The sequence below is a fragment of the Coregonus clupeaformis genome, unplaced genomic scaffold (assembly GCF_020615455.1).
Source record: "Coregonus clupeaformis isolate EN_2021a unplaced genomic scaffold, ASM2061545v1 scaf0049, whole genome shotgun sequence".
Classification (NCBI taxonomy): Eukaryota; Metazoa; Chordata; class Actinopteri; order Salmoniformes; family Salmonidae; genus Coregonus; species Coregonus clupeaformis.
Window position 1 is genome coordinate 346,413 of NW_025533504.1, and position 12,308 is coordinate 358,720.

The 12,308-nt window shown below is 42.5% G+C and overlaps 1 protein-coding gene and 1 pseudogene across 1 annotated transcript in view; both read right to left on the bottom strand.

The window, feature by feature from the left end:
- Positions 1–585: 585 nt before the first annotated feature.
- Positions 586–6,518, bottom strand: LOC121555564 (annotated as a pseudogene).
- Positions 6,519–8,271: 1,753 nt separating this feature from the next.
- LOC123483240 (protein FAM186A-like) overlaps positions 8,272–12,308 on the bottom strand; it is a 108,023-nt gene continuing 103,986 nt past the window's right edge. Inside the window, exon 3 of the mRNA XM_045212767.1 lies at positions 8,272–8,423. Coding sequence (XP_045068702.1) covers positions 8,272–8,423 — 152 coding nt within the window. The remainder of the gene's footprint in view (positions 8,424–12,308) is intronic.

The following is a 12,308-nucleotide window of genomic DNA, read 5'->3' on the forward strand; positions in this document are numbered from 1 at the left end:
ATCCAGCTAAAATGTTTGTTTTTAATGTGGATGGTCGTTTACACAAACTACCCAAACTTTCAGACACATATCTTGGCGTGGAAACGTCACCTGCATGACATACATTTCTCTCTATACTTTTGTTATAATTGCCCATCGGTAATAACAACTTCATTACATACATTCAAATATAGATTTGTATATGTTTTTATATAAAATGTTTTGCACATCTGGAAGTAAAACGTCACAGAAAGGAAGTTCAGTGCTAATTCTAATTTCTTAAGAAAAACTAAACCTATGTTTTAGGCTATAAAATTCTGATGAAAGGATATGTTCTATTCAATATTTTGTTTGAACTCTCTTATTTGTTTAAGAAGCAACAGATCGGAGAATCAAGGACAATTTGATTGATATTACATACAGGTCATGTTCTCCATCGGCCTATGTCAACTATATGAAATAGCCTACCACAGCATGGCAACATTTTAGGTGGACTCTACCAGTAACACCTTTTGCCTACTTCTCATTGCAGAGAATAGCTTTGTCGACTGTGCCAATGACGTGTTCAATTTCAATTACGAAGCAAACAAACTGAGTCTGAACGAATTGATTCTGAATCCATAGCGACTTTATTGAGTGCCTTAAATTAGAAAGCCAGTCTCTGAGAAATGATGCTTGTGAAATTAACGTCACTTTACAACATGCTTACTTAAATTAAAACATGGGAATAATAAACAGTGAATGATTTCGAAATCATCTTACAAATAAATTCAAAGTGCGTCTTTTAAAAGACTCCGAAATACAAGTAAAACTCGTGGTTAAATATAACTCCCCACAATAACATGTTTTATATCCTGACAAACAAACAAAACAAAATAAAACAAACATTTCTAAATACAATTCCGTACATGTTCAGATGTTTACTAGAGCCAAATGTACAACTAGAAATGACTATACAAAATCGTCTCCTGGACAAATAACTCACCTTTACATTGGTGCGGAATAATTTTCTAGGCTATTACATTTCTCATTATATACAGCCTTGCACTGACGTGAAATGTAAGTATTTCTTACAAACTTGGTCAGGCTCTTTCTGATAGTATCCGTGGAGCGTTGAATCAATGCGTGATATAACTTTTCCTCCATTATGAATAAACAGGTGATGTGTTTGATAGGGTAGATAAGGGCATAAAGAAAACGTTGAAAACCGCACATACATAGCTACAGTGATTTGTTCTTACAAAGGAGCCGTCGAAAAGGAGACGCGCTGATCATTTTAGTGTTCAACAGGCTAATAAAGTGCCACAGTTTGGTTTTGAATAAAAGTACGTCAGCACAGCAGTAACAAGATATTTCAGGCCACATATTATCACCAACTGATAGAACACCGTTGTCTATGTCTTGCTTATTGTAATACCCATGTAATAACCATGTTGCGTAAAAACACTCAAAAGGGTACATACACCAAAGTATAGGCTTCCGGGTTGGATCAGTCTGTGCGTTAGAAGAACATTAATGTGTTTACATTGTGCCCCAGTGTTCCAGTGTGCCTTCAGGATTACTTTACAACTACTGTATTTGACCTGTACACCCCACGTCGTCAATAGGCTACTAGGAGATATCATTTGATCAGTAGTCTAAATCACTTGATTAACTCAACTCGTACACATGAGCATAATTACGCATACTCAACGTATGTCCACTGTAGTTTAGCCATTTCCCTCAGATCATCTGTTTTTCCCAGATATCATACTTAGTCGAGAGAGTTTAGAAAGACCGTTCGTTGCCCGTTCCCGGGGCAGACTCCGGAGGTTGCAACAGGTCGGGGGAATGGCATGGAGGGCTCCCCGGGGCGCTGTGCTCACTGTCGGTATCGCTTCCCCTCTTTCCCCCGCTGCCCGAGCCAGACCCGGCGGAGCCCCCGGCGCTATGAGTCTTTACGTGTTTACTCAGATGGTCGCTCCGCATAAACCTCTTGTTGCAGACCGGACAGGCGAACCTTTTCTCCCCGGTGTGCGTGCGCAAGTGTCGCTGGAGCTCGTCAGAGCGCGTGAACCTCTTCCCGCAAAACAGCCAATTACACACAAACGGTCTCTCTCCGGTGTGCCACCTCAAGTGCGCCTTGAGGTGCGACGTTTTGCCGTAAACCTTACCGCAGCCCGGAATGTGACAGCTATGGAGCCCTTTCCTCCGCAGACTTGCTCCCGCCGGCCCCAGCCTCTCCGACTCCTGACAGTTGGGACAGTCGCAGGTGGCTCTGCCAGAGTAGCGCCGTGCAGAGGACCGGGGAGACCCCGCTAGAGAGGCCGTTGGCCCCCCAGACAACATAGTCCCCCTGCTCCGCCTAATGGAGACGGACTGGAGTCCGGATAAGAGGACAACACCGGCTTGTATCCGTCCATCAGGTGCTGCCCGGTTGTCAAAAGGTGTGGAGAGGGACTTGTACTGAAGGCTGAGTGACTTAGGCTGGAGTAATCGGAATTGTAGCCCCCCTAAAGGAGAGTGTAACGACGTCTGGAGTCCACCGGAGTGCAAGGAGGTCTGTAGAGCTGCACCATTCGGGTTCTGAACATCAATCCATCCCGCTCCCACGTCCCACCACGCAGATGCGCCGGTGGTGCCAACCTCTCCTGTGGGGATACCATGATGGGACGACTTGAACCAGGACTCGTATGGATGAGCAACGCTCATTCTCGGGTAGATGCCTTGCAGACTGTCCACTGAGGAGTGCACCTTGGAAATAAAGACGGGTTGATGGCTGGGTTCTTGAGAACTGTTTGTAACGGAGGCCTGAAATACAGAATAGTCGTTTCCAAAGTGGGGTGTGGATGAGGTACCGGACGTGAGGGAGAAGGCACTGGATCCGGGGGAGCTGTTGGTGCCAAACGAGTCCGATAGACCAGCTCCGTTACGGGACACTCCGAAACCGGATAGGCCGGACCCAAGGCTGCAGCTGCTGGCGGTGGCTCGCTTCCACGGGTGGAAGCCTTTCCCAAACGATGAAGAATTATCCGAAATGGAGGATGGTGAAGGGCTCGGACTCCCTATCTTGTTGCATGTCGCAGCCAACATGGCTAAAGGAGTCGATCCTAACCTCGGCTCCTCCTGAAATGACAAGAAACAACATGTAAGTGCCTGTTGATATTGATAACGAACGTTTCAGTTTGCTTGGTCAGTTGGTGCCTAATAGCCTTTTCTATAGTAAGCTACAATAACAATGATTATTTGGTCGGTGAAAAGTTAATTCCGTGCTAATGCGAAAGATACTTTGTAAACTATTTGCATTTGCAATATGCCTACTAGCGGGACAGTTTAAACAGGCATCTTTTCCAAGGCGTAACAGAATCATAACATACCTGTAGACTGAGATGAAATAGAAAGCACCAAAATGTATCTATAACAAAACTATTAAATTACGTTATATATGACATGCACGACAACATGCGCGTCTTGTGCACATCAGTAGAAAGTTATATCCCGCGCGCGTCTCTCTGTCGTTGCGAAATGAATCTCAGCTTTTTTCTAGTGACCCACTTGCTTAAAACATAATCAACGAACTGTCTTTCCTACTGTGACCGAAGTAATGCTAATCCCCTCCGCTGGACAATAAAATAACTAATTAAACCAGCAAGAAACCCCTTAGACTCACCCCTAGAAGTGAAGTTGCCATCACAAAAAGTGCCCTCCTCAGAGGATCTTTTTATATTTATGAATCACAGCAGTGTTTTTTTTTTAGAGGTGTGCAATACAATGATGTGTTCCGCCCATTCCACCACAATTGTAGGTCCTCTCCGGCTTTGAAGTACCGCTGTGACACGGGCGACCAATCAGCGCCTCTGTACCACCACACCGCCACATTCTGACGTGAGGTCATCAGTAGACCACTTCAGACAGCTCTCCACCCCTTCTTCATAATAAAAGAACGGAAGAAGGTAAAGTTAAATGAGAGTGAAAAGATTTACTTACTGAAATTTGAAAGAGGAAATTTGGGAATTTTATTTCTTTACGATGAAAAGGAGACTACTTGTGCTATTATTTATTGTTATCGTAATTATTGTTATTAGGTTATTATTCGTTGTTGTTGTTATTGTTGTCCACTTTCTACCAGTGTTACATTGAGGAAATAAATGTCTTAGCTACCCTTTTGTGGCGTATTTCCCTTCTAAGTTTTACATTAAAGTTGTTGTCATTACATTTAAGTAGTTCATGCAAACAACGATTATGAAGCCTACAAAAGACTCCATTGTTTTCACAGGACCAATATTACCTTTTTTGAAAATGTCACTTTACTGTAATTGCATTCCATTATCTTGCCAATGTTGATTAAAACTACAATGACTGCATTCCAGAAAATAGATGACTGACGTTATTATTAACTTCATAGTATGACAAAATAATTATGTAAGTACACCTAATTTAGCTAGTTAGTTTACATTGATACATCAGTCCATGGAGTTACAGTGTGTGTGTGTGTGTGTGTGTGTGTGTCTGTGTGTCTGTGTGTGTATGTGTGTGTGTGTGTGTATGTGTGTATGTGTGTGTGTAAAAGAGAGATTGAGGAGCTTAAAGGAGAGCAGAGCACATCTCAAGTAAAAGGAAATCAACTTCATTTCATCATTCTTACCTTTCCCTGTTTTGTGTGGCCAGATGAGATCTGTTTAGCCTAATTATATCGTTAATAATTAATCAATGTGATCTTAGATTTGGCCTTTGTTGAGATTGAGATATGAAAACAGTATTAATCGCATTACAGTGGTACAAGGCACGTTTCTGTCCTTTTCGTACAGCCTATGCGGAGCTTACACATTCGATCAAATATATAAATGAAAGGCTATTTTGATAATATCGAATATGTTCCATCACATCTCAACTGTTATGAGCCCATGTAGCTAAGTACATCATAATAATAGCTTCTGTTCGTTACATAACAGGAACTTGTAGGCCATAACATAGGTTGAACCCGGGGACTCTCTCTCTCTCTCATTCTCTCTGTCGCTCTCTCTTTCTTTCTTTCTTTCTTTCTTTCTTTCTTTCTTTCTTTCTTTCTTTCTTTCTTTCTTTCTTTCTTTCTTTCTTTCTTTCTTTCTTTCTCTCTCTCTCTCTCTCTCTCTCTCTCTCTCTCTCTCTCTCTCTCTCTCTCTCTCTCTCTCTCTCTCTCTCTCTCTCTCTCTCTCTCTCTCTCTCTTCTCCTCGCTCTATTAGCATGCAGTGTGCATTGGCAGCATACATTTCATTTGAATTTCAAATTTAATAACGCAGGAGGTTTTTAATCATGCGCAGTTTTATTTGTTTGATATTAACATGCTTATTGACCGGGTCTGTTGACCAGTTTGGTCATTACAAGACAGCGAAAAGTTAATTAAAACGACCAAGGATTATTCATCACATCATCTGCCTAACTCATGTCGCTTTCTTTATTACACTGTGTGATAGATGGACTCTCTGATTAATTCCTCTGTTTCTTCGATTGGACAACAGCTTTTTGGATTTCATTTACGCTGCTAGAGCGAACAAGGTGCCATCAAAATGTGTCCATAGCGCTGGAAAAACAAAATTAAATTAATTAATATCTAGGCTAAGTAACAGAGCGCATTGGAGAAATAAAGTTAATATTGGAATTGGACATCCACAATTTTGATACAGGGTGGCGATTACATAGCGCTGGAAAAACAAAATGAAATAAATTAATATCTAGGCTAAGTAACAGGGCGCATTGGAGAAATAAAGTTCATATTGGAATTGGACATCCACAATTTTGATACAGGGTGGCAATTACATAGATGGACTAAAAATGATTACTATAAATTTAGTTGATATAGCCTAAGTAACAGTTGTGCTGTATCATGTCTATACGTTTGTCGATTTGTAGACTAATATTTACATAATAATTTATCGTGTTCATGCAGTAAAGGCATACATATTTTATCATTGGTTTTTATTGTCTGTAATTTCTGCAAATATTGAAATAGAAACATTCTCTGAAAATAATTCAAACTTTAGATTTGTAAAACCTGCCTGTAAATTAATTAATGCAACCCATTAATTTAGCTTATAATTTCGAGAAAACTGGGTCTCCAATATTAAACTTAAAACACACTAATATGCTATTTAATATAACCATAAAAAAGCAATACAGAGTTTCCATAAGAACAGAAGTATACGCTATACTAGAACTCAATCAGTTGATTAATTGACGTCATTTCTCCCTAAACAATTTAGCTCAAATGGCAACAACAACAAAAAAAGTCCGAAAACGATGCAACAGATACACCAAATTATTTGAATAATACAATGTGTAGCCTAGATAGAAGCTTACATACCGTGCTCCACTCGGCGCCATATTGATATCGATTGGCCCTCGATGTTTCTGTCTGTACTGCATGAGGCTGAGCGTAGCGCTGCATCCCCTCCACCCGCAGGCGGTACAACAGTAGACCCGGTCCCCTGCAAGATAAATGGTACTTTGGGAATTGCGTTTAATTAGGAATAACTGAGGAGAGAGCGGCTTGCTAGTCCACTGGTGGTCTAATCACAACATGTGTTCAAGCCAACTGACATGGTTGCGCAGACATGTGCTTACCTAAATATCCCAGGTAGGTATGAGAGCTAACATAAGGGATGCAAAAATGTGATGCTGCGTTATGCGTTTTGCTATTCAAGGGGAAGGAAGGAGAGGTTATCTTTTTAAACAAGTCACCATGTGTGAAAACCAAGGTATGTCACATTGACAAATTGCTGGGTTGTATTATCAAGCAGACTGATTTGATAGGTCAGCAAGATAACAGTTAACGATGCAACATGTTTCAGCATGTCACTGATGGACAACTACATCATTGATGGGAGAGAGAGATTGGACACTTCCAAATGGTCAATTGACTTTCATATGTCTAGGGTGGTTTTACCGATCCGTATTTTGCAATTGAAACAATGCCCTTTGTCGGCTATTTGTGCGCGCAGACTGTCCCATAAACCTTTCAGTCACAGTGAGGTTGGGTTGGCCTGAGTTCACATGGTGAGGCCGGGCACAGGTTGTTCTTTCTGATCGCCTATCTCTCCGCTAACTGTACCTCACAATGAACAGATGTCCCCATTTAGGGCTTTCTTTCTCCTACACACATGGACTATATTACCATCATGAAATCAAACTCCAAACCTGTCCCTTTCGCCGCTACAATGACCGCGTTATTCAGGGCCGCTGAGCACGAACAAAATGTGCTCAATATTGTCTTCTTTAGAATGATTCTGCATAGAACATGAAGGAAGGAGAGTCTGAGGGGGAAGTAGCCGGGTGAAAGGGATGGAGAACTTTACTCTAAATGTGGTTATTTACAAAGCAACTCGATAATCTCAGGGCCTTACTGCTGAAGACCCATGCTCAGAAGTAAACTGCAGGTTGCGGCTTGCCACAGCAATTAGTCGACTATCATGTTGAAATTAGATAGCCCCATTTTTGAAGAAAACCATACAAATAATTGTCTTGGAAGAATAAAAAAACAAGACCATTGTTTGTGGGTTTAGGGGCACCACCTCACTCCACCTCTGACTGTTCAATTACGTTACAAGATAAATAAAGAGTTGAGTGTCCTAGGGTAGCCTACAGATGCATATCAAACCCATGTTTCAACCAGATCATACTTAGCCTATGCTATGTTGTTTTGTGCAATATATCTCAAGTGACAGAAGAGGATTTCAGGACACAAGTGTTTTTGAGTGACTGCTCCTCCACTATTCCACTATTGTTACTCACTCTGCACATAGATGTGATCATGTCTATAGCATGGTGTTAACTCAAGTGACAGAACAGGATATTGGGACACAAGTGTTTTTGACTGACTGACTGCTGGTGTGGGCTAGTAGTGGTTCTCTCCTCTCCTCTCCTCTCCTCTCCTCTCCTCTCCTCTCCTCTCCTCTCCTCTCCTCTCCTCTCCTCTCCTCTCCTCTCCTCTCCTCTCCTCTCCTCTCCTCTCCTCTCCTCTCCTCTCCTCTCCTCTCCTCTCCTCTCCTCTCCTCTCTCTGTTCACCACGCAGGAGGTTAGGAGGAGCAGATGTCTGTCTGCCCTGTGAGCTGCCAAGTGGGTCTGAAGCAGGGGAGCCACAGACACAAGGGCCCAAATGGTGTGACAAAGGATGTGCAGGAAGCCCGTCTCCGCCTGGGTGAGCCACACTCACTGAGGGCCTCCCCTCTCCCAGCAAGCCAGCAGGGGCACAGAGGTTGTGTATTCCAAATGGCACCCTATTCCCTATATAGTGCACTACTTTTGACCAGAGCCCATAGGGTGCAAAAGTAGTGCACTATATAGGGACAGGGACACAGAGAGCCAGGGACACAGAGAGCCAGGGACACAGAGAGCCAGGGACACAGAGAGCCAAGGACACAGAGAGCCAGGGACACAGAGAGCCAGGGACACAGAGAGCCAGGGACATATATGGACAGGGACAGGGACCTAGAGAGCCAGGGACACAGAGAGCCAGGGACACAGAGAGCCAGGGACACAGAGAGCCAGGGACACAGAGAGCCAGGGACACCAAGAGCCAGGGACACAGAGAGCCAGGGACAGGGACAGAGTAGGGGCAGCAAACCTATGTGTTACACAGGATGTTTGCACACAAGCACTCAAGTATATCACTCACTCAAGTATGTACACACACACACACACACACACACACACACACACACACACACACACACACACACACACACACACACACACACACACACACACACACACACACACACACACACACACACACACACACACACACACACCAAACACACTCCAATGGGTGACCAAGATGACCATATTTTGATTTAGAGTAAATATACTATATTGTTCTGTGTAAAGATTGCACCTTTATAATCACAGTGTAATGCAACAATGCAACAAACAGTGTAATTTAGCTTATTTCAGTGGCTTGCACATCACATCACATCCAACTCTGTATCAGTAAATTAGTATCAGTGGGTGGTGCTCCGCTCAGAAGACATTTAAAAGCTCCTAAATATCTTATCACAGTGAGTTGGCTAGATCTACCTACGCATAGCCACTACAGACATCAGACAACTTGAAGACGTTGTTCAGAAATAACATTGAAACTGTAGCTAGCATTCTCAAAAACCAAGATAAGCTGTCATAATGATTCTATTTAAAAAAAAACTCTCAATGACATGTAAAATGTTTGTTTTCAAGTAAACAAACCCTGAACAAGAGACTGTGTGCCGAAACTCTGGTGTTTATCCATTACATTATTGGGAGCTTTTATAGAGCGTGCTACTCTCTTTATTTATTTTTTTACACCTTTTGAAGTAATCTACATTATCTGGGATGTCACTTCAGTCAGACTGGGAGTGATGTTGCAGGCAGGTTTTCTGGGCCAGGTCAGGAGGTCATCAACAGTGTTCCCTCATAGTGTTCCAGGCACAGGTGTGCAGCATGGCCTGTACTGAAGAGAAGCACTGGACCATAAACAATGATATAAATGTCTGGCAGATAAAATGGCTCCTTAACAATCTTTTGACTGCCTTAACCTCTGAGCTTTTGTGGCATATCGATCAGCCAGCTGCTTGGGGCATTGTCTAGCAGGAGCTCTTTGGTTCAGGGATGAATGGACTGGGGCTGGGGCCTCCAAATGCTTTTTATCCTCCTTTTATTGTTGCTTTTTGGGGGGAAATAAAAAACAAAATCATGGAAATGTATTGATTGCTACTTAGTGTAATAAAATGTTTTAGGTTTAATTTAATTTAAAAACAGCTTTGCTATGGCAATGTAATAGTTAGGTAATGGAAATACAGTTGATAATGGTTCATAAACGCTTGACTTCCTTGTGGACCATGTCCTAGTTAGCTCCACGGTTCTATTTTTGAGTTTTAACAACCCACAACAGCACCTTATACTCTGTTCCCTGCACAGGTGTTGCTGACGCAATGCAGTACGTTTCTAAGTTTACAGGGAAAAGATTCAACACCAAGAGAGCTACTGGGTAATTTACATGGACGTAATTGGTCCTATGTATAATATCAAGTTAATTGCACGCTAAACAACACATGCCCCCAGAGGCTGAAGTGACGGCTGGTGGAGGCTGTACGACTGTGATGGCCATGATGGTGTGGTAATGATAACTCTTAACACCTGTCTGTCACTGTGACTATGTACATCAGCCTAGATGCACGTCTCCAGCTGTTATGCATGTAGGCCCAGATCCAACGGTAGGAACCAGGGGGGGAAAAGGAACAGAAGTCTCAAAGATACACTATAGAAGTTTAGTTGCTACTTTTAGGTCGTATTTGGGCTTCAATGTTGGCTGTATGGTCCATACATACAGTATATGATATAATAATAATTACTTTCTTATCTATGAAACCACGCACTGTTGTTCCCCAAGCTGCCTGTGTGTTTGACTCTCACTTTGGGATCAATACGTATCATTGTTGGGAGACACTCAGACAACTTCTCCAGTAGTGTTGTGTGTTCAGCGTGAAGAAACAAAGGAGTTATTGTTTTCTTCAGTTTCGTAATATGCTTCACAGTTCACGCAAATGACTGGCCATCTATGATAGATACAAAGTGGTTGCATTATCCCTATAGCGTGTCATGATTAACTGTTGGCCTAGCTCATAACGCCCCGTTCACTCTTTTATACGTCTAGTAGCTGTTTGTTTGGTACATGACTGGAGCGATAGATTGCTGCGTCTCAGGCGAGTCCAGGAATAAGGCCGTTTACAGTATATTGTGCTGCCATTTGGTTTGACTGGTGCATCTGTAGGCCATGAGGCCCTCTTGTTGACATTCAGCGAGCCGAAGCGTTGCACTTTGTCTGTGTGAGCGGCAGCCTAAGAGACAGGCGGGCTGGTGGCGGGGCGAGGGAGGCAGGCAGGCATACAGAGTCAAGTACGTAGGATTAGCCCTGGCTCTTCAAGTTTCTCTAATTATCCGCCTGCAGGCATTCTGGCCGTGTGGGATAATAATGGAAGTCCGTGTGTTCGCCCGTCACCTCTCAAGTGTGGGTGGAGAAGGCAAGTGAGAGGAGAGTCGCGGAGCAGAGGAGAGAAATGTTTGCTTTCCTTGTTACGTCACCCATGGAACACAATAGATACAGATTACTTTGTTTTGTTAGTTCACGGAACGGAACGGATTGGGGCTGAAGCATAGCTAGCTTAGAAAGTACTTAGCTACCCACTATGCACAGATGTCAGTTCAACATCTAGTTTGGATTTACATTTGGTTGAGTTGTCAACTAACTTTAATTCAATGTGAAATCAACAAAAAATGTCACCACGTCGTTGGATTTAGGTTAAAAGTTGTGTGAAAAAAATACGAAATACCCTTACTTTGACCTTTTTCCAAATCCAATCAGTTTTCCACGTTGACTCAACATCATCACATTTAATTTTGGGGGTTGAAATGATGTGGAAACAACATTGATTCAACCAGTTATTGCCCAATGGGTAGTTTCTTTATACTTGTGAACTGTAGCCAATGAATCGATATAAACAATGATTGCCTTAGTTGTGACTTTAGTGTTACAGCACATACAGTATGTTCAACAATGTTCAAGTTGTAGACGTGATCATAGACTTGTGAAACGCCACGTTACAGATAAGTCAATCTTTCCAGAACATTGGATCAAAGTTTCCAACCTGTGAACATATTCTAGTGTGACGGAGGATCAATTGTTACAACCTGTGAACATATTCCAGTATGAGGGAGTGAGCAGTGACACAATTATCACATTTCGAGAACATTATTCTGTTTTAATTACTGAATGTGTGCTAAACATTTCCCCTCTCTATCAGCCTACACTGACAGACAACAGGGCCGGTCCTCTGCTGTCATCTCTCTTCATCTGACGTCTTAGTTTCCTGTAAACAGCCTTGTTCTTCTCTCAAGTACACATGGAGATAATAGAGCGCTGAGAGAAAACACAACGCTTTAATTAAGAACTGGACCGATTTCCCTGAGGGGGGAGATTGTCTGCTTCCATTAAGTTTGTTTATCATACAGTAAAGAGGTTGCCTTGTCCTTCCCTGACAATTGGTTTTAATCAGCTAGCATGCCTCCCCAGGCTGATCATTTATGCTAAATTGACATGGGTGGTGGATACCTCTGAAAATCATTATGACAGGGCTAAGGCCACTGGCGTCACTGTCTTTGGCTTCAGTGTTTTTTAAACAGCATATCCTGGTGTATGTCTATATTTTCTATACAAGGATATTTGCTGCCGTGGCAGCCTATACGTCTCTGGTGTTGTTTCGTCTTTGAAGAATAGCAATGTGGCGTGGGTGTTTTGGAGCAATGTTTTGCTTTGCTGAGAGAAACATAAACTGTTAGGTT